This window comes from Apis florea, unplaced genomic scaffold (genome assembly GCF_048593485.1).
Source record: "Apis florea isolate Af1SG1 unplaced genomic scaffold, ASM4859348v1 contig_2272_pilon, whole genome shotgun sequence".
Classification (NCBI taxonomy): Eukaryota; Metazoa; Arthropoda; class Insecta; order Hymenoptera; family Apidae; genus Apis; species Apis florea.
In genome coordinates, this window is record NW_028256549.1 from 3,418,226 (window position 1) to 3,441,706 (window position 23,481).

At 27.8% G+C, this 23,481-nt stretch overlaps 2 protein-coding genes across 3 annotated transcripts; one reads left to right on the plus strand and one right to left on the minus strand.

Moving 5' to 3' along the window:
• Positions 1–87: 87 nt before the first annotated feature.
• Positions 88–19,282, minus strand: BNIP3 (BCL2 interacting protein 3). The gene is made up of 6 exons (XM_086917932.1): positions 18,421–19,282; positions 10,913–11,078; positions 9,072–9,159; positions 2,045–2,118; positions 1,786–1,941; positions 88–1,680 (listed from the first exon to the last, which is right to left on the minus strand). Exons 1-6 carry the CDS (start codon positions 18,464–18,466, stop codon positions 1,629–1,631), a joined length of 582 nt encoding a protein of 193 aa, XP_086774058.1. The 5' UTR covers positions 18,467–19,282; the 3' UTR covers positions 88–1,628.
• Positions 19,115–23,460, plus strand: Paip2 (polyA-binding protein interacting protein 2). Of its 2 annotated transcripts, none has more exons than XM_003696044.4 (4): positions 19,115–19,476; positions 20,085–20,285; positions 20,369–20,560; positions 20,668–23,460. In XM_003696044.4, exons 2-4 carry the CDS (start codon positions 20,115–20,117, stop codon positions 20,764–20,766), a joined length of 462 nt encoding a protein of 153 aa, XP_003696092.1. In that variant the 5' UTR covers positions 19,115–19,476; positions 20,085–20,114; the 3' UTR covers positions 20,767–23,460. The 2 variants fall into 2 exon arrangements, with proteins under 2 accessions (XP_003696092.1, XP_086774059.1); XM_086917933.1 differs by having other exon boundaries at positions 19,364–19,476; positions 20,653–21,277.
• The last annotated feature ends 21 nt before the right edge of the window (positions 23,461–23,481 follow it).

Below are 23,481 nucleotides of genomic sequence, written 5' to 3' on the forward strand. Positions count from 1 at the left end.
ATATACGGAATCTTATATTTTATTTATATATTATATATTATATATTTTATGAAAAACGCGATAAATTTTAGAAAATTGTCAACTTGATGCAATCAATATTGAGTCTTTTATTTTGTGATAATTCAATACAAATCACACATTGTGCCATTAGAAAAAGCAACTCGTATATAATTCTGTGAAGAAGAACATAACTTTTTTTTAACGCATACAATTACAAATTAACAATATATCTCTTTACTTAGCGAGAAAAAAAAAACTCAAATTGATTTAAAAATATTATTAAAACACAAAAGTAGAAATAGACGGTTTTTCTTAATGTTGCACTTAACTAAATTTCGTATTTTCTTTTTTTTTTTTTTTTTTTGTTTTTTAATCATTTCTACCGCTTATCCTTTATCAAAAACTTATAAATTGTTAAATATAAAATCATTTATGTTGTATAAAATTGTTGTCAACTGTTCAAAACGCATATTATAAATACATAAGATTAAAGAAATATCAATCAACGAGTGATTGCATTCAAATTGTCAGTTCTGTGTTTCATTGGTAACGAATTGATGATAATAATAATAATAATAATAATAATAATAAAAAAAAAAAACTACACTTATGTTATATTATATTTTTTTTTTTTTTTTACATCTCGTTTAGGGTCGTAACTATGTAAAATCCAAAGTGTATGAGAACGGAACGAATAATCAACTTACCACATGCTTAAACAATCGTATCATCGTAAATGTACGTTGTAAAAACATATCGATCGTTCCTTTCAATTCAATAAAAGGATGAAATTCCATTAATTAAATACAACGCCACCTTTTCTATCACATTACGCTTCGAAACAACTAGCAAAGACGCCTTTTGGGTTCGTACCAACATCGAACGCACAAATTTTTGTGCAGCGGAATATTCGTAATCTGAACAAAGATGTAATCAACACTGCATAAATTGTTCTCTCATCGCAAAAAATCTTTTCTTTCTTTTCCTTTTTTCATACACGCTCTCACACGTTTTCCTAACCGTTTTCATACACAAAAACGATATACATATATATGTATATATATATATATGTACATATATATATATATATATATATATATATCTACGCAAATATTCTTTAATTTTTTTTTCTCAAATCTTTATTTTCTGTTCAATTAACGAATAATAATTGTTATCGATAAATACTATCCAAGCTATACCTACAGACTATCGCTGATAGAAACGCATTAGAAATGGTATAAAATGGACATTATCTTAATATTTCCTCAACAACACTAAATATATAACCATATTTTTTTTAGAATTTTTTTTTTTAGCATTTTTTTTTTTTTTTTTTTTTTAAGCATTTTTTTAAGCATATAATAGCATATGACTTACACAATAATACGGCGTTCAATAAGTACACCGTAAGTTAAGTTTCTTTCGGGCAGGGAAGAATAGAATAAAAAGTGCTAATATTAAATTGTGGTAATCGAAATAATATGTTGTGTGTTTTGTTAGGCTCGATCGACCCTTTTTTCTTGGCTTTTCAGTCTTTCTAGCGGCTCGAAATAGACCAACCCTATACTCCGTATTCTCGCAAACTCCAGCGCAGCAATCCTGACTTTCGTGTACTCGTATTTTTTTTTTCACTCGATGGTCACGCTGGTCGTTATCGATCCCCGCCTGGACAACCAGACCCTAAAACAACCGTGCACAGTTTTAAAAGCATTCCGATCATTATCATTATCATTATTCGTTTTAAAGAAAAAGATTCAGATATATTCGTCGAGCAGTTTCTCTTACCCCAAGCCAGCTCCAACCAAAACAGATAGAATATTCGTGATAACAAGAGTATAAAGGACCTCTTTTGAGAACAATCCAATTTTCCCCACTTTCGTTGTACGAATGCTATAAGATTTTCTTTTATTCATTCCCTGAGGATGCTTGAATTTCCAGTCTCTAGAAAAAGGAAAAAAGGAAAATCGATAAATGCCTCGTTATACACGATCAAAAGATCTGTTTGTCTTACGATTGAGATATTAAAAATAGCAAATTCTCATACTTCGGTGGTGCTTGATCTGGACGCGAGCTCCATTCATAGATCCAATCGGTGTTCTTCTCCAAAAATTCGGATTCCTGCGCAAATAAAAAAAAAAAGAAAAAACAATGTTAAGAAATCTGTTTAAAAAGTCCTCTTTAAAAAAAAAAAAAAAAAAGAAAAAAATGTCCTCATGAAAAGCATCGCCCGATCTTGACTACGTAATCCGATTTAATCCGATTTAAAAATGTTTAAACGGTGCATATGGATCCAGTATCGTCGAGTGAAATTGAAGATACACGTATTCCTACGTCAATTGAAGTCGCGGATCAATTTACGAGGCGGCCGTTTTTACACGAACAACATAAAGGAATGGCTGGTTTTCCATTACACGACCTATCTAACTATCGTCGAGACCGATGCAAATATTATCAAGATCAAATTATCAAGATTTTTATCACGCGATGAAAACTCATACAATCGTTTGTAAATCAATCTTGAATGTATTTGACGAAATGAAGTGTTCCGAAACAAATGTGAATCATTTTTTTCATTGTTCCACTCTTTTTCATTATTGCGGGGAAAAAAAAATTGAAAAAGTGAATTTTTAAAATAATGTCTGTATGTCGATGCCTGCCTTAACAGCGTGCAGCCTGTTATTCGAATATCTATCGTGAATACCCGAGTAATTTTAATTTCAATTAAAAACTTGCTACGAATGAAACGTGTAATTATTGAAAGATAAAATACACATACATTTTTTTATCTATGAACGTTGTAAAAAAATATTCAAGGATAACTTGACTTGGCAATCAACCAATCAAGGTACGAGTAATGATCATCGCATCATTTGATTATAATACGTAACATACGATATATTTATACATAGATTGTGTTTTTTATCAAATAAAAACTACACTTATTTATAAACAATTCTATCTTTCATAAAGAAAAATTGATTATTATATACGCATATATACGTTTCAATGAATCATGCAATAAATTTAACGATAATCGAGTAATCTTCACGGTATCGAAATCGTACTATGAATTTTTTTTTTTATTCATTAATTATTACATCAATAATATATCATAATAATTTTTTTACGAATACACATTTTTTGTCTGACAAATATTCACGAATACATCGATAGAGTAAATAAATAAAATAACTTGAAAAAATGTAATATATATATATATATATATACTTATATGATAATAAATAATAAATAATTTTAATATAGCATATTATCACAAATAATATGCACACGCAACTAGCGGAATTTTAAAAATATATCCTTCCTCATACCTGTATGACTCACGCAAGGCAAGTGTCAGCACAATAATTACAATATATATGTAAAATTGTGAAAATACGATATAACGAAATACAAATATTTTTCTCTCGTTATCCATGATCCAATTTATCCATACCATTTGCCAAGATCGTCAACTGAACATGAGTTCTTGAAATAGTGTTTTGAGTAATGCGTAGTTAATCTCGACTACGAGTACGTACGATTCTTCTCGAATTCACGGTCGAAAACATCCGAACGAAATTCGGTGTCATAAATTTTCATAAATCGTTCCATAACGAAAGAAAAATCTAAAAGTTAAAACGGTCGCTATTATTAAATCATTTTTATTGGTTCCATAATCTGTTTTCTATTAATTTAGAAGGATCTCTTTCCCTCGAAATATAAAAATCCTCGCACAAGTTAAATCTTAGCGTTCATCTTCTCATCGCCAGATCTCCGGAATAAAAACGGCGATGTTAAAAAAAGAGAACAGCTGCGTTGTATATAATCATATAAAATCGAATATAAAAAGAAAGAATATATATAGAAAGAAGAATTTTAAACACAGCAAAAAAGAATATGTACTAGGAGTATATAGCCTCCCAGGGTTCAATGCACTTAGAATAAACATTGCAACGTGCAAACAAACCAAGGACTCATGAATAAATCTAATAACTAGGTTGCGACTGTCGAAGAATGGCTTTAAAAGGATTTTACTCGGTTGATTTCATCATACGTGTCAATCCTCCCACACATGACTAGACGAAACTGATAATTAGTTCAAGGTAATAGGCACGAGTTTAATAAAATGCTCCATTTTTTTTTTTTTTGTAAATACTGCGATAATAAGAAAGATTCTAAAAAAAATTTGCAATTTATTTCTTTTTTAAATTAATAAATTGCCAATCCATATTATCTAGAAGAACTCGAATCATCGTATTCTTTGATCATCGTTCACGAAGAATCGTTCAACGAAAAAAAAAAAAAAAAAAAAATCTCTTCTTTTAAAATGAAGAACGTAATTCACACATTGTGGAAGTGTCCGTTTTTCGAATTTCCAACGTACGAATTTAAAAATCAATCCTCTCCGCTTCGACTGTAATAGTTTCTCGAAAGTAGAGCACGTAGAGTATGACGAAATAAAAGACCGTAATAAAATTACGCATCAAAATTCAATTTTAAGGAGGTTACGACATCTTGAGCCGCAAAAAAACTATTGTAAAATACGATCCAAGAAAACTAGGTCATGCATGTTTTGTCTCGAAGAAATGGCGACTGTCTAGCGACCATTAGCCAATTCCGACGAATTCATTTCTCTATCGCGCACGAAGTTAATATTGCAACTCGGCATGGTTTCGAATTGGTTTACCATTCGACCGCTAACGACTCGGTTGAAAAGTGGCCTGGCCTGCTTCATCTCGCTCTTTTCAAACCGCAATTGGCCGCAAGTTTCTTTCTTCTTCGGTGCGTCCCTTACTTCCCTTTCGCGAACGTAATAACCGGGAATTACGTCCACTGCCGGCTGTTTCGGACCTCATTCAGCGAGAAAACCGACGACATTTTACTATGTAATACTATGTAACTCTCCACAATTTTGCCTCGAGAGGGTCAATGACGAGTTGCACTTTCCGCATATATCTCTATTATTCTTCGTTTCAGCTGTATTTCCATCGTGTTCCATCGACAATTTAGTAAAGACTGCCTTTCTTCTATTCAAATCCAAAATATAATATATATATATAATATTTGGTAAAAGAGTATTTTTATCAAATGAACGTTTATTCAGATAATGTTCATTCTTTTGCTCTTCTTGAAAATAAGAGATATCGAAAATAATCGTCATTGTCTTGAGGAATACGTGACAAGGATCACAGGTTGTAAAGTCATGGAGGATGGTGTACGTGACCATTGGCACGGTCCTTTTTCCCTCTCCTCTAAACTTCTTTAATTGAATGCTGTATTTTTTGCATCCCATGAATCTGCATTAAATTGATGTTCTACGAGAAAAGGATGAATAATCATGATAATTTTTGTATTGTATATAGCAGAAAGGAATTTCCAAGGATCGTTTCCTTACTTTATAGCCAATTGTTACCAGACTGGAGAAGAATCAATGATTTAGAAACTCTGAAGGAAATAACACAATTATTCATTTCTGTAATCACTTCATTTCTAACGTCGAAATCGATCGTTTATTTCTAATCTATCTATTCCATCTCAGATTCGAGTTCGCTGAATTGTTGTATCATAACGATAAGCGACGAGCGTTGTTTAAAATCCTTGATATATTTTGTATTCGAAAAAATGGAAAATAATGATTGGAACGATTAACAATCGATTTATGTCGACTCATTTAATGGCGATCTTTTTGAACACAATCGCAAGTGACGAGGCAATCTAGCAAAGATCAAATCGAAATCTAATTCTCTTTTTAATTAAGAGTTAATTGCTTGGCGAAAATATTAAAAGTCGATGAATGATTATGCGGTATAAAAAATCGTTGGTATTCCAATGTAGTTAGCTATTTCGCTATTTTTTGCGAAATGGAATAGAGTTGAAGAGATTTTAGATAGCGAAACGGATGCTTTTCGTGCAGAATAAATGAGAATAGAAATATAAATAAACTAGCAGCATAGTGAACGCGTGCGCATAGTTCAGCAGCATCCGAATTGGTATGTTGAAACTAACACTTGCTGTTTTTCGTATTGAACACGCAAAATGTACTTACTATTAATTATTAAATAAGCGGAGAACATCTGCAATCCTTTCTACAAAGTAATTGCAAAAAAAAACTTTTTGCACGATTTAGAAGGCGATTCATGGAATTATACTCGAAAACGTAATTTCCTCTTTGAAATGGGTTAAAATACACATCCACTTGTTCATGTAACAAACAGGAAAGAAATTTTAATCTCGAACTCTCTATTTCGCGCCTTTCTATATTAAATTTCTTCAAGAATTTGCGACGCATAGACAGACTTTCTATCTTCATTATATGTTCGTAATATTGAAATCTTGGAATCTTGATACAGGTTTGGAATTATATTTTTATTGAATTTATTCCATTCTTATTGATTTTCTATTTTTCATCAACAAAGTGAAAAACTTGACAAATTTCAAAATAATATATTAAGTCCAATTTAAATTCTCGTGTAAAAAAATTGAAAAATATAATTTGTCATTTGTTTTTTTTCATATTCTTCATACATACTATTATATAAATATATAAATATGTATATCACGTATAATTTCATATACAATAATTAACACGTTGCCTAATAACGCATAATCATCTTGCATATCTGGATTCCACGTAACAGCATGAATGCTTTCGGAATGAGCATAACGGCCGACCGATTTAATTCTGCACAAGCGCAATGTATCAAAGTATATATATATATTCTCTTCTTTCTCTTTCTCTTCTTCTCCATCAACTTGAATCGTATGCCATTCCTAGAATGCGAAGAGGACCAGTTTTTGCCAGAGATGAGAAAAATATAAGAGCTCTTTCACGCGATAATACTCGCAGCATAGATTTGCACGAGATACGATGATGAGAAAGTGTAAAAGCATCGAACGGCAATATTCGTGACAGTTCGTATCTTCGACCTATCGACCGCCGCTCGAGGAATGTGTTCGTATGTGTTTTCCAAAAATAAGAATGTAAGATAGTATCGATGGCTATTGAAAGTGCTTCAACTGAAAAATATCATCTCGATCATCTCCTAAGATCATCATCACTTTCAAAATCCTTCCAAAATATATTATCATAATAGGCATTGTCGTGACTCGTGTTTTGTTAACTGTATAAACATGCGGACGAATCGAGCGAGAGTAAATAAATATCAGTGTCACGATCGTCTGAAAAGATTTTATTGAATTTCTATATACGGCACGCATGATTTAAACTTAACGAAGCAAATCTTATTGTATGAAAAAGACCTAAGCATAAACGTAGAGAGCAGCGATTCGCTCGTTCACGATCGCGTGATCTGTCCTCCGTAACGGAGGAGGTGTATATGCGCGTAACACCGATAAACACTAACTCAGGTGAACGAACTAGCACAGTGTAAAACTTTATACTCGTATAAGTTTCTTCCTTTGGTAAATGCATTGAATTACTTTCTCAATTTGGCTCAATTCTCGAATCTTTCCACACTGCTGACATCCGCCGGGATCGATAACGACACTCGGTAAAGTTTATCAAGGTTCCCTATATAGAAAATGTACATAAAGTATGTAGAAAGTACGAAACTATAGCTGCGAATCCAGGTATCCTTGATCGGTAAGTGGATTACGAGGCGTAACAGAGTGCAAATGCGCGTCTATGATTACGAATATGTAATGCGTAGCTAGCGTATCAAGCTCTGATTCGTTGACGCGGAATCAACCTTTTTATTTTTTACGATTATATTTTTCTCTTCCTTCCTCCTCTTTCCCCCCTGTTTCTTCGAATAAGGTGAATTCGGTTCGAATATCAAGGGCGTTCATTCTCATCGATTTAATCCCTTCCTCGCGTATTTAACGTGTTCGGTAATTAAAAATAAAGGAGCGAAGAAGAATGAATCGACACGTTCGCGGACAATGTAAAAAGAAAAAAGTATCGCATCGGAGATAAGGTGGACGGAGTGCCAGGGAAACAGAAGCTTCTTAAGATATTCTATTTTCGTATGCATTATCTAAGCGGTTGAAACGAGAAACGAAAGATCCTCAAAGAAGACTCGGCGACGCTTAGCTTTCCAAAGACCTTGCTTTGACAAAGATTGGCGGGGGGACACAAAGAAGCTTGTTGAAAACACGTAGAGAAAACACGGTTGAGCAACTGACTCATGGAAAACGCTCGCCTCTTCGCGCCACGTTATCATTACTCATTCCACCTCTGTACAATTGTCTTTGTCGTTGTTTTCATCGTCGATATCGTGCCGTTGCACCATATTGCTTTTTACCGATAACTTTTGTCTGTGATCGAACGAATTAACAAGTATATACCTTAATGATATAGCTTCCAACGAGGGTAGAGTTGAAAAAAACAACATTCCGTTCGAGGGATAAATAAACCATGGTAGATAAACCACGGGTAAATAAAGATCCTGATACAATTATCAGCCTGATTTAAATATAGGCGTTATTGATTTTCATATCGGCTAAATACACAAAGCTTGAATGAACCACAAATCGTCCAGATAAAACAATCTGTATATTCCGAATTTCTGCCACGTTGTATTTATCAGTTTCGTGATTGTTTAAAAACTCGGCATTCTACGCCCACAGCAACTATAAGCATGTAGAAATGCCTCTATGCGTGTGCTTCTATGACCTACAGCGCATACTAGAAGAAGAGGCGTGCCGTCAGAGAAGTCAGTGATCTGTAGACCTTGCGTGGAAAGTGGCATGGCCCCCTCGAGCTTTTGTTTCGTTCGATAAAACCAGTTGCATGGGTCTCTCCTTTGAAGTACTTCGATTGGGCATGCGTCACGAGAAAAATAGAGCAACGACCAGATGAATGGGACGATATTATAATTTTCTCATAAGGTTGTATTGAATTTATAAAAATAGGCGTTATTATTGGAAAGTATTTGGAATCGTATGCCTCGGTTTATAAATGGATACGATTAATCGGTCTGTTGATTTCACGATAACCTTTAACATGGCAAATAAATGACGAACAGGAATACGAGCACTCTTAAAATTATGAAAAATGTCGTGGTGAATTTAACAGACACACGATATTAGAAATCAATTATGAAACTGACCTTGTTGCAGCAATAATTTATGTAAACTCCCTTGAGTTCATCCTCGGTTGATAGTTCCGTGTTTGGACTGTTAGGTGGACTCTTCGGGCTGTAATAAAGATAATAGAAGATTTTACGAATTTTATATATATTTTTCTTTCTTTTTTTTTTTTTTTTTTTTCGTTATCTGTTATAAACGTTTTTACATTTCGAGATTCCGATTGTTAAGCAGATTTATCAAACATCTGATAAGGAAATTAGAGAAATGATAAGAATTCACAAAATATTCCTTTTCGTTCCTTTTCCTTCGTTTCGTCTCGTTTTGTTTCTCTTATCGACAATTAAACACGACATATTATCAATTTATACATGTATATTACTTTCTATCATATGACCTCCGCATCGTATGATACTTTTTTTTCCTATCTTTCACGCGGAACTACAAATGATAATAGATGACCTCATCGAACATCTGCGCCATTAATTCGAACACGTCGTAAATAATGTGAAATTATATTGATGTTCCTTTTTCTTTAAAAAAAAATCATAGAGAAACGTGTACGAAAGAAGTACATGTACGAAAGAAATCTTACATGTAAAGTTTATTATCCCTTATTATCGATTATAAAAGATTGCGTTTTAGAGTTATTCCATGACGTTAATATATCATTAAGCTTGTAAAACAACGAAGTTTAAAAAGAAAATCTTATCTCGAGATGTATGACTTATTTATTTATTCGTTATTATTTAATTGTTTAACATCGAAGTTTCGATGTTAATCTCAAGCTTTAATCGATTAATAAAATTTTATTACGTTTAATTTTTAATTTAATTTTTAGAATTAATTACGAATATATAAATTCTGTTGTATCATTTAGAAAATATTCGTGTAATTTCGTGTATACTTCTAACGCTGTAACATCAACAGAAAAAATCAACAAAAAAAAAAAAGGATCCAAAAAAAGTCACTTGTAAGGACAGATCACAGACACGATGAGAAGAGCATGGCGCTGTTTGCCTTTTCTTTCTTTCATCCACGGGTTCTTGAGATGTTCCAACGAGTACAAAGAAACCGGCCAGAAAAAGATCTCTCCCCCTCCGACATCTGATTCATGCTTATTATTTACTTTTTTTTTTTCCTCCTCCTCTTTTTCTCTAGTTCCTTCGTGCTCGCATACATAGGATAAGGCAAACCGAGTTTTTTTAATGGTCCTTCTCAAAGACTGGGTGGATTTATTTTCCCAAAGAAAACAATTTGGATCAGTAACATCAGGATGCAATTATATTTAGAAATAAAATTCTCGAAAATCATTGACAAAAAAATAACTCTCAAGAATTTTTAACTCAAATGCATTTGCATATTTATTACAATTCCATTTCGGAATAAAAATCTCGAAAATGTTTATTGAAAATATTTTTCTTATCCTACATTAAGAATGACAATTTTAAAGGTAATTAAATATTATTAATACAAAATTTAAATATATGAAAAAAAAAAAAAAAAAATTCTTCTGTACAATTTTCGAGAGTTTCGCTCTCAAACGAACTCGCACGAAAATAACTTTTGAGAATATTTTTTTTCTAATAAATATTGCGTTGAGGTTAGCTATTGCGTTCTTAATGCACAAATAACATTTGTTTGAAGATTGCTTTCGAGAGCTTTTATGAAAGAATTAATTTTTAAAAATTTCTTTCAAACTCTTATTTTGTAATAAATAATATTATTTTGAATTGTTGTTTGTCATTTTAATTTTGCGTAATATTGTGCAATAAAAATAATAGTAATGGGATCGGAAAACAAGAGATTGAATTTTGGAGTAACGTTTACGTTGGTACGATAGTAGATTAAATAAAGCAAATACCTATCCCTTGGTGTGCCTCGACGGGAAGATGCCAAAGAATGCCTAGCGGACGAGGGCAAAGAATCTCTTTGCGCTTCTCTAAGCAATCGAAGATATTCTTCACCTCCACTACTGAACGGTAACGGTGTTATCCTGTCGGGAACTGGATTCAATTCCACCCAAGACTCTATAAAAGAAAAACATATGTAAAATGATAAAGTTAAGTTATCTTACATACAGTATATGATAATATCAATTTTAAAAAAAAGTTAATAAAATTTCCAAGAATTGAATATTAAAAAATTCTAAAATTTAATTAAATTATTCAAAGCTGAAAATTATTCTAACAATAAGATTGTATTATAATTTTGATTAGTGCTTGATTTGCACGAAGATAATAATCGCTGTGTATATAAAAGAGAAAGAATCGCGGTTCCGGCTCATTTGTCATTCAAACTCCGTATCGAACACATCGTGAATTTAACGATTCCGAGATGGGATTTCACTCAAAGATATTACATTTGTGCATTCTATTCACATCCCATTCCATTAGATATAAAATTTTTTAATAATTTTTTAATCAACAGACAATGAACATTCTTGATTCGTCATCAAAAAAATTCGAAAAATTTTTTCCAATATTGAAATAAAATTTTGATAATTATATTATTCAACTGATATATGTATATCGAACAAATGAAACGGAATCTAATAATAAACATTATTTTTCAAAAATTATTTTTAAAAAATTAATATCAAATTTACGAAATGCAATGCTCCAAATCCAAAATAATAATTTACAATTTATTTCTCAAAAATTTCTTTTGAATTTTAAATATTCCGTGGTATTAAAACACTTCAAGCTACTATACGTATGTTGTGTCATTGTATTGATTTTCAAAGATGATATTTGCTTGTTGCGCAGTTATTAGTTGATATAATAGCGTTCGTTTTCACGATACACTGTATTCTTCGAGGCGATACGAAGACAGGATGCTTATTGTAAAATGAGACAACTTGATTGAAACCTATACGCTAATAGTTAAAACAAGAGGAACTCGATTTCCTGAAAATATTTAAAAGGAGAAAAAAGAATACACCTAAGATTTCTTAGTCCACATATAATAGCGTGAAACGCGATGAAAGAATAGAGAATTATCGAAGTCTCATCGACTCGATTATCAAAAAGGTTTATGGTCAAGGCCGATGTATATTAACTCCGACGTATATTATTAATATATATATATTTGTATTGCGTCATACAAATACTCGAATGAGTATCAACACAATCACGATGATTTGAATTTATCTTCCTGAGAAGAAATTCCATAAAATTTAATAATTCTTTTCTTTTTTTTTAAATCATCTCGAAATCGATTTTATCAAAGTTTGAAAAGGTGCAAGAATCGTACGTGTATTTGAATCAAATGAGCAAAAAAGCAAATATTTGGAATATTTTTTAGAACGCAAAATAAAACAGAACGATGTGTTTGCTTTTTATGAATATCCTATATTTTTATTTGTCTTTCTGCTTTTTTATAAATTGGCAAAATTTGAAAAATTATTCGTCTAAATATAACACAATTGAATTAATTAAACTGATTAAAAAACATAACCAAATGAAAAATATAAATTTCACTTCTATATTATATTATTATAATATTATATAAAACAAACCGGTGATGCGTAATAGGAAAAGGGAAAATTTTCACAATTGATTTGTAACAATTAATGAATCATCATTGTGTTTTCTTCATAATATTGATAAAAAAAAAAAAATAATATATAACAGTTTTGCAAAGTTTTAAAAAGTAAGTAAAAACAAAATTATCATATGACGATACTCGCTCCGAAAAAGGCAGATTTCACAAAAGTGAAATCTACAATTGTTCGATAAAATTTCCACTTAAATATCATACATGTTAAGAAATAATAAGAAATTAGAGAGTAAGATATATACTATTATACGATGCACTTAATAACCAATTATATTAGCCTCCAAGGCAAATGTCAAACATCGTTGAAACTTGTTTTCCATTAACCTTCTTTTTAATGTATATCTCATATTTAGGTTTCATATCTCTTCAAATTTTAAGAAACAATAAATATTCTCTTCAACATCCGCCCATGCCAACATTGATTGCGAATAAGCGAACTACTATGATGTCTCTTCACAAATGATACAATCATTTTTCGCAATAATAGGTAATTAAATATGAAACATCGATTCGATCATTCATCGAAACAGCAGAGAGAAATTATTAATATTTTTTAATTGCATAATTTAAAGTGAATAAATTAATTTCTAATAGAAATTGAATTTATTATAAAATCTTGTGGGAGAAGAAATTGTAAACTAAAATTATTACATTTTAACAAGAATATTCATATTCATGAAAAGACTCCTCTCTTCTCTTCTGGAAAGTTGAACGATCTACTGATATACTTATATTATCTATTTATATGTACATTTATACAACATTGCTTGCTTATTGATTGCAATATTTATAAAAATATTCTAGAAATAAATAAAGGAAATATGATTATTGTATATATCCAGATATTAAATATTTCATATCTAAGTATTTGTAAAGATCTTGAAAAATTGAAAGAAAAAAAAGTTATTTGATTAAATAGGATCTTAAATTTTATTTTCTTAAAACAATATTTGTTTTATAATTATTGAAAAATTAATATTTCATTAGGATAAAAGATATAATTATACCTATTCATTTTTATGAAATTATTTTAATTACAATCATTTATATAAAATAGATATATAAAATAAATTAGATGGTAAATTGATAATTCTAATATTAAAGAAAAAAAAATTTAACTTTAAAAATCTAAAATTTGAACTTCTATAGCAAAATATCCATTGAACAGATATAAAATTAAATTTATTTAGTATAAAATATTATTATTTATATATACTATAAGTATTATATTACTTATATAATGCTAAATAAAATTTAGCACATAATTTTTATTCAATTAAAAATCATAATTTTCAATACAAAAAAATTCTTTTATTAAATCGATTTTATTAATAATCATGTATAAATCAAGAGATCTGTATCAAATAAATGATACGATGTAGATAATTTAATTATTGAACCGAAAAAAGTGCAACGAGCTGGTGGTAATCGAATGACATCATTCATTACTCCGTTTTATTAACTTTATACCAGACGTGTGGTACATGATAAGCCGCGATACATAATGAACGTGCGCACATATAAATCCAACGTAAATATTCCAATGTTATCGCGAATGATAAATATAATGATAACTTCATGTAAAATTTTCTCGAAACGCAAGATTTTGTATAATATAAATTAATCGAATCGATTGTTCTATGATTGACAACATTCATATCTTGAAACGTCACAATTATTAATTAATTATTCGCGAAGAATTAAATTCCGGTATAAAGAAGAAAAAATGTTGGTCAAATCGTGTTTTAAAGACAGATCTAGACTAGATCTAAAAGAAATAGAAAATTGTCACTACGTATACTCGCGTGATTTTATCCGGATAGATATGAAGAAATTACAACAACTGATGGAATTATCGAAGTTCATTAGACATCAAGAAAAAAATGCCAATTTGTGTAAACGGGTGAAAATGAAAAAGAGAATAAATAAGAGAAAGAATTAATGAAGCAGAACCAAAGTTATCTTATTTTTCTTAATATTAAATATCGATTTCTAATTAAAAATTACATTCAGATATTTTTTTCTTCAAAACTTTTACCTATCTTGTATTCAAAAAGCTAGGTTTAAAAAACCGAAAATCAATGGAATTTTTTGTACAAGATATATTCGAAAGAAACAACTCTATTTAATCGAAATAAACGAATATATGCACAGCAAGGGCACACGTGTTAATTTTGTGAATACAATCGCGATGCTGCCGCATTGAACGTAGAAAATAATACGACTTGACTGTGTTTCTCTCGCTCTCTTCTTGATATTTTTCTGCGCAAACATGTTGGAATAAACACACGTGATATAATTGTATTACAAATTGAATCTGTAAACTAAATGAATTTTATCAATAATTTTTGGCAAATTATCCCGGAATTCAATTAATTTGAAATCATCATTTTATCATAATAAAAATCATAATTTAAATTAAGGAACAATGACAAGGTAATTTTGTGATTTATTTATACAAATTATAACCAAATTGTGAAGTGTTTGCAATGCAAAATAGAAATAATAATTCAAACAAATATCGCACTTCGACATACTTCGGCATATCTGTAGATAAATATTGAAATAAAATAATATTTTACATTTCATATGTCATACATACTTTGAAAATTATCCGGTAAATTTTTGCGAAATATTGAAAACAAACGAAATTTATACGATTTAATCGACGAAAAGAAATTAAAATGTACATAATAATGATGAAAAGCGCATGAATGACTGAAAGAGAACGCTTGTAATATATTCCATATGACAAGTTTACAAAACATGGCGATATTTTTTTTCAACAAACGACGACAACACACTAAGATTTATGACTATAAGCTATGTAAAGACAAGTTTTTTTAGGCCGTACATTTAACATACAAATATATATATATATATATATATATATATATATATATATATATATATATATATATCAAAAATAATAAAAATTAAAAAATTTAAATATATACACCTCGACACATATTGCATAAGAAATTTCGCTTTAAAGTTGAAATATGATAAGTAAAGTTCGGAATCTTTATAGTTAACAAATACGAATCTTTGACGTAATTGGATACATTTTCGAACATTGATTTTATTTCATTATATTTTACGCTTTATATATTCATATATAAAATTACAATTGCTCGTTTAATCGAGCAATTGTAACTCATATAACTCATATAATTTTTTGTAACTCATATAATTTAAAAAAAAATAATAAGATATGTCAATGAATTAATTAGTTTCTGGATATACCAGAATTGTCAAATCATTGCGGAATAAAAAAACGTATGTATTTAAAATTTTTATTTGTCAGAGCGTAAACTATTCGTAATGATAAAACGTGTCCTATTTGAAAAGTTTTATACGTTTTCAAAATGTTTTATGTTAAATGTTGTTCTATCTTGATTTTTATAAAATGAATAGAAAAAAGTATCGTTGGTGAATTTTAATTTAAAGCTAGATTCAATAATCTATATTTTCACACAAATCTGTGAAAAAAATTTTGATACATTCTTTAAGCTAATTAATTAATCTATAAATTTTTATGAATTTTGTTTTAAATTCATTCGTCGGATATTAAAAACTACAAATTGAAAAAATTAGATAATTAAATTTTTATCTAGTTAAATTTGATAATTAACATGTCAATAATGTGTCAATTTATATGAAAAATACATAGATAATTCTGCGGACATAGACGACATAGACGACATAGACGACATAGACGAAAAAACAAAAATGACCAGGAAATGTCACGTGCCACAAAATCTCGATAGGTAGGTGGCCTTAATGAATTGAATTAAAGTCCGCCAACGAGCGTTACGTTTAAAAATAGGCGCGAACGTGACCCTCTTTCATCAGCCCGACATTTTAATCAAACGTCCCGAGGAGGGACCGATGATGCGATAGTACGAACGGTCTTTTAATCTCAGTTTTAAATATTTTTTTGTACAATATACGCTGTATGTTGAAAAAAAAATGATTCGGCAATGTTACATCTTTTTTTCATGATATTCATATATAAACGATATGAAAATAAGAGATTTTTAGAGAAATGCAATTTACTTTGATAAATAATAAAATATTTATCAAAGTACTTTTAATATTAAATCGCTAAATAATAAATAATTATCTATTATTTAATAAATAACTTTCGAATAATCTTTTTGTAAATAAATATTTGGTTCTTTCAAAATATCCAATAAATAATTTTATAAAAAAATTGTATATATAAAATTCCAGACATTTTTTAGCATTCTTCGTTTTAAGTTAAAATTATATTCCCTAAAGTAGAAGAAAAAAGTAAAAAGAAATAAAAGATTGAGATAATTCGAAAGATACGCAGGTACATATGGTTTCACTCACATTCATTACATTCATACAAGAACGAAAGGACAATAAACATGAGTTAGTAGAGTTAAGTCGTGTTTCAAGATACCTGTTAATCTCATGTTAGCTATTAATAAAAGTCAATTTTTTTTAGAATAAGTAATGTTTAACAAATATCATTAGGCTATGTTTCTGAAAAAAATCATATATTTTGAAACTCTCCATAATGTTCTTGAAAAAGATTTTTTGGTCAGGATGTGATAGCCATAAACGATATCGAACGTTCGGCATCCAGTCGCCCTACGAACGCTAAAATTAACACACAACCGCTATATTTATTGTGACCACTCCTATTCTTTTCCAATTATATGCAGGAGATATTTGTTGACCATGCAATGCAAAGAAACGTTACGTCATGATAATAACAATTTGATGTTTTCTGAACAATGATGATACTTCGATTTTTATAAAAGATTTTAAACATAAAAGTAATTGCAAGAATTTAATTGATAATAAGCATCATATCAATTAAGATTATTTCAAAACAATTTAAATATTTGTAAGACACTGACCCAATTATGTAATTCAATAATGAACAATTCTTAAGTAGAGCCATTTTTTCATATAGATGAATATAAACGAATACATAACTATTTATAGAGTAAAATGTTAAATAATATTAAATATTATATCTATATTAAATATTATATCTTTATATCTTTTAAAATCTATTATATCTTTTAAAATTATATTTTACGATCAACTTGTTCAAAAAAAAAGCAATTCATTTTTCAAGAGCTTTTCAATAAAATAACTATTAAAAAATAAAAATTGATATTCAGTTTCGTTTTAGGAAATTTTATTAAAAAATAAATCCTAAATCATTCAAATTAAAGATTATGAAAAATACATATGAAAAATAAACTTTATATTCGAACATTTTCTAAATTTTTTTATCGTGAAAAAATAAAATAGACATATATATATAAAATAAGAAATCTTCCAATAAATCTTTTATCAAAAATATAAAAAAATATTTATTGATACATAAACATAAAATTCTTATTGTATAATTATGATTTTAAATTGAATAAATAAAATTATAATATTTAAAATTATTAATACGAAATAAAATAATTGGGAATTCTAAAAATCGAATTATGTTGAATTATATTAAATTTTTTTAGAAAAATCTAATATATTATAATGTAATACCGGTATATTAAATTAAAGACAAACGAATGATCGCGCCAAAATCTCTAAAATATATAGTATTTTATATTGATAATGATATAGTAATATGAATACATTAAGAAAAAAAATATTATAATATAAAATATTTCAAATAACATGTTCTTGCAAAGAAATATATCTATAACATAAAAGGAAAGAAGATTGCATTTGTTTATGCGTCAACCGCAACATGCGAAATGGCCGCAACGTTCGATTGACAGCTGCTCGCGTTCAAAGAAACAAATTTTCACTTACCACCCAAACTCTCATCCGAAGTGAATTTTACAGTGGATGCCATCATAATCCACGCACTTAATCACTTAAAAGCTAATAATGCACACACGATTGAATAGACAACTGACACTTTCGTGAAACACGTTAACGAAAAAACGACGCACTCGCAACGAATTACCGTGGCAAAATGCTCGGTGAGACGCGCGACCGTGCTTTGTTTTGATGGAACGTCAACACACGCACGTCAGCCAAGCCAACCAATCACATGATACGCGCTTCAATGTAAATACACTGCGTGAGTCAAAATAGTAATAGTGCCAATGACCATGATAGATTGTTTTCACTACGTGATTCAATATATGTATTTTCTTCATTTATTATTGAACTCCAAAATGTATTTGGAAAATGTAATTGCTTTAAAATAAAATTAATAAATTTAATCGACTATATATGGTTTATTAACAGATTTTAATGTCTATATATGAAAAATATTTATTTAAATTTAGTTATTTAAAATTCATTACGTTACATTTTTTTCTTACACAAATTGTGATAATTGTTTTTTTTATATATTTATTTATATACTTGAAATTTATATTATTTTAAATTTATATTATAAGCATAACTTATTGTTTTTCTTATTTTGAAAAATTTATGGAAGAGAGTATATATGAAAATAAAAAAAAAAAAATTAAAAATATAGAACATATTCTTAGAAAACTTGTATATGAGTTGTAGTAACATTTATGTTATTGATATTTTATTCATTGATGAAATAAAATATTTTTATCTTTAAATTGTTTTCATTAAATTTACAATTAATTAAATTAAATATAAAGACATTAATCAATTAAAAATCTAAAATATTTATTCAATATTTAAATTAAAATCAATTTATGAAAAAAAATATATTTATTAATTTTTGGTGTAAAGTGCATTGCTCTTTTTCTATATGATGGCAGCACTATCCCAGTATTACTTCAAGGGTTAATTTGTGTTGCACGACACGTATTTTACCCATGAACTGCGTAAATCGTGTTTTCTATCACAAATTGTCCGAAACCACATCATTAAAAGGTATATCTGTATTTTACATTTATCGAAATATTATTTTTTCTTATAATAATAACAGACGCACGATATAATTATAAGTAAAGATTAATAAATATCGCTTTGTCGATACTAAAAGTAGACAGTTAAAAATGGTTGCCTTGTAACAGATCTGTCAAGTGATATTTTACCGTATCCAATTGCTACGATGCAATAAATACTATAATTCCAAATTTTTAGTTGTCAATGTATTTGACGATAAATTTGAAGTAAATGCAAATACTAAGTAATTTATACGAAAAAAATGTAATTTCATAATTAATGCTACCATATGTGTAAACGGAGCTATTGTATATTTATTTCGTTTATACAATTCGTTCGTGTAAGAGAGTTCAAGGTTCTTTTCTATATATATAAATATTTTATAATTTTCAAATATTATATTTTATCGAAATATATGTTTTATCGAATCATTCTTTTATTAAAAAAAAAAACAATATAAATATGATAATTTTTCGAAGTTAAAAATTAATGTGTAATAATTCATAAAAAAAACTAGACATATAGACTAGACATACAAATGTGACAATAAAAATAAATTTATGTTAAAAATTTAAAAATAAATTTGTTCATAGGTTCATTGTGTTGTTAAATACATATTTGTAATGAAAATGAAGATTCCAAATAATCGTTCTGGGAACGATTATGGAAATGAAACAGGAATTATCTCTTACATGGATAATAATTTTGATTCTGAAATCGATGTACAAGGAACAGAAGAAAGTGATTTTTCTGAGTACCTTTGGATGGAAAATGAGGAAGAATTTGATAAAGAGGTTTTGTAACTATAAGTTTTGTGTTATTTGTAAAGTTTTTTTATATAAAATTTTAATAATATATCAATAATTAAAAATTATAGGTGATTCAACAATTAATGGAAGAAGAATTAACAGAAGAATGTTTAAAAGCAATGTGGGAAGATGAAAGACAACATGAACGAAATACAAATTCTATTGCTTGGTCCACTGCTACAAGCATGCCTGAGAATAATAGTGCTGAACTTTGTCAGCAACTTAGTAATCTAAAAATGCATGATGATCTTGCTAAGCAGGTATAATTTAATATTTAAATTTAATTACTATATCATATAATATATATATATATATTAAATTTATAAATATAATAATATTGAATTTCAAATAGATAACTTGTTTTCAGAGTACATTGAATCCAAATGCAGCTGAATTTGTTCCAGCATTCAAATCAGCAGTAACATCTGTAAGTACACCACCAGAAGTTACTGCAGAATCATCATAGAAGCCATACTTTCATTTGCTTAACTGAATAAAACATAGGCTATACATATGGCTAATGTTTACCTCTCTCAGTAACACAGTTGTATTAACTGAATTGCGTTAAAAGTTAAATAACTGTCCCTACACGTACAAAAGTATAATGATTATCAAAGCAGATAATACATAATGCTATTATATGATATTTATGACTAATGAAGTCAGTTGCATAACCATAAATTAAAAAAAATATATTCAAATTTTTATAGTCGTGAGATATTGCATAATATTATAAACATTTAATTTTACATATATATTTTTCCGTGATATAATGGACAATGACATATATATAAATCACTTGTTATAGAAATTTGCAATTTATATTCTTAATTTAATCAAAAAAAAAATATTTTCAAAAGTAAATATCTTATATAATTTATTCTAAATTGAGATAACAAGCATACATAATATATATACGAATTTTTATGAGTTGCATTGTATACATATCTGTCAATGAATTTTTGCATACAAATGAACATACCCTTTTTTTTTTAAATTCTTTCTAAATACTTCTTTTTTCAGATCTGAAAGTTTTTATATACTGTAGTATGCGTTTCTAAATGAAACACTTTTCTAAGAGTTCCTTTTGTAACACTTATTTTGTACTGGTATACATCTTCTATATCATTATGACATGAATTAATATTATATACTGAAGTCGTTAAGACTGATGTAAGTAAAATATATTGCATCCAATGCATATTTCATTTATAGAACAATACTTAACGCATCTAATTATACAAGAGAACAATTTTAATTTTTATTTTTATTATCAATTTTTTATTTAAAAAATTCTGGTCGTGTTATAATTCTGGTCCTCTATCAGCATATGTCTTGAAAGACTTGAAGATCTCAAGGGAAAGTCTTACACAGGCTGTGAAGGACATTTTTTCTGACTCTATTTCGTACATTGAGAGCCAATGTACTACTTATTTACTTTAATTAAGTAATTAAAAATTATTATAAAATGATATTTTAAAACTGATTAGAATATGTATATGAAATGTAATATTATTGAAAAATATAAGTGATGAATACATTTTGCATTAATCAAAATTGAAATAATAAAAGTATTAATATTTTCTCATTATCTTGATATATATTATAAAATTTTATTAACGAAATTTAAAGTTTTTAGTAATGAAATTTTTAAGAAATAAAATTCTATTTTAATAATCATTAATTATACATATTCGCCACTTATACTTTTTGAATAAACATATTTATGTACAAATTCTATTAACATTCTCTGCATTGTGATAGATACATACATGATTTTATAAAACCGCATGAATTAAATTTATATTACTTTAGCCACAATATACTTTAGTATGAATGCAATAACTGTGATTATGAAGCAAATTAAATAGATTTATCATAGAATTATTCACAGTTAAAAAATCTATTAATTTCTCTATGCTTCTTATTATTTTGCTTTCAAATTTTGTTCACATATTTCTTCTATTTGTGACTCTTCATATATAAAAAAAAATAAAAAATTTTAAAAATTATAAAAAAAAAAGAGTAACATTTAGTGTAAAATATAATTACGGATATTTATAGATTTATTTGGAAGATTCAAATTGAGTGGTGCATTAATTATATAAAACAGTAATAATAAATTTAAATAATTTCTTTTATGTTTTAAATGTTTTTCTTAGTATGAAAAAAAAGAGACTGTTTTTTTAGATTTAAGATAGTTTCTTTAACAAGATTTGATGTATATTTAATTATTTTATCATTTTTTTTAAATAATATTCATAAAATATACTAATTGAAAGCATCTATTTAGTTTATATAATTTTACTTTTTGCAATAAAATCTTTAAGAAATGTAAGTATATCAATAATCGTATAAATATATATATCTTGTAGTCATCAAATCTGTGTCAATTTAAATGACATGCAATATTTATATCATATTATTAATATTTTTAGCAGCATGTCATATATATCAATAAAAAGGTATATTTTAGCAGTAGAAAAATATAAAGAAATCATTTGGTTACAATGTAACCATTATATAATGTACCATTGCATAATATTTTGAGTTTTCCAAAATTTAAATGTCTCAAATTTAAATAATATCAGAAAATAAATATTACATTTTTTATGAATTATTTTAATAAGTATATTTCAATAGTACCTGTTTTTTTTGGCATGTAATGATAATTAATATTATTATTAGTAATAAGATAATTAAGTTTTAATATAAACAATTATTGTTTCATATATTATGTACAATCAAAAAATAATACTTCAAGAAATATGAACAAAAATTCAATATTGCAATAATATAATTTAAATAATTTAAATGAGCACAAATATATTTTATTTTTATTCAATAAATAATATTTGATTGTGCAATATATATATTTTTTCAGCTTCATATTGAGACAGAAAAAGAAAAATACAAAAGATTTTTAATGCAAAAAATACAGGTAAATAATTTTTCCTGTAATAATAAACTTTTTTCTTTATAAATACTATATACATTAGAAAATAACGTATAGTGAATTAGGATAAAGATAATTATATTGTTTAAGCGAGTGTGAATTATAATTATATCATTGCCATTAATCATTTGCATTTGCAATTTCCTGTATTGTATTATTTTTTCTGTAATATTTAGTATATAAATGAATCATATAAAATACAAATCTATGTATTATATTTGAGAT

Excerpts from the sequence above, each read along its gene's own strand:
- BNIP3 (XM_086917932.1), bottom strand. The coding sequence starts at position 18,466 with ATGATGGCATCCACTGTAAAATTCACTTCGGATGAGAGTTTGGGTG. Across the intron at positions 9,160-10,912 it reads CGAGGCACACCAAGGGATAG|CCCGAAGAGTCCACCTAACA; the intron begins GTATTTGCTTTA and ends TCTTTATTACAG. Across the intron at positions 1,942-2,044 it reads CCAGATCAAGCACCACCGAA|AGACTGGAAATTCAAGCATC; the intron begins GTATGAGAATTT and ends TCCTTTTTCTAG.
- Paip2 (XM_086917933.1), top strand. The coding sequence starts at position 20,115 with ATGAAAATGAAGATTCCAAATAATCGTTCTGGGAACGATTATGGAAAT. Across the intron at positions 20,286-20,368 it reads AGGAAGAATTTGATAAAGAG|GTGATTCAACAATTAATGGA; the intron begins GTTTTGTAACTA and ends TAAAAATTATAG. Across the intron at positions 20,561-20,652 it reads ATGATGATCTTGCTAAGCAG|ATAACTTGTTTTCAGAGTAC; the intron begins GTATAATTTAAT and ends AATTTCAAATAG.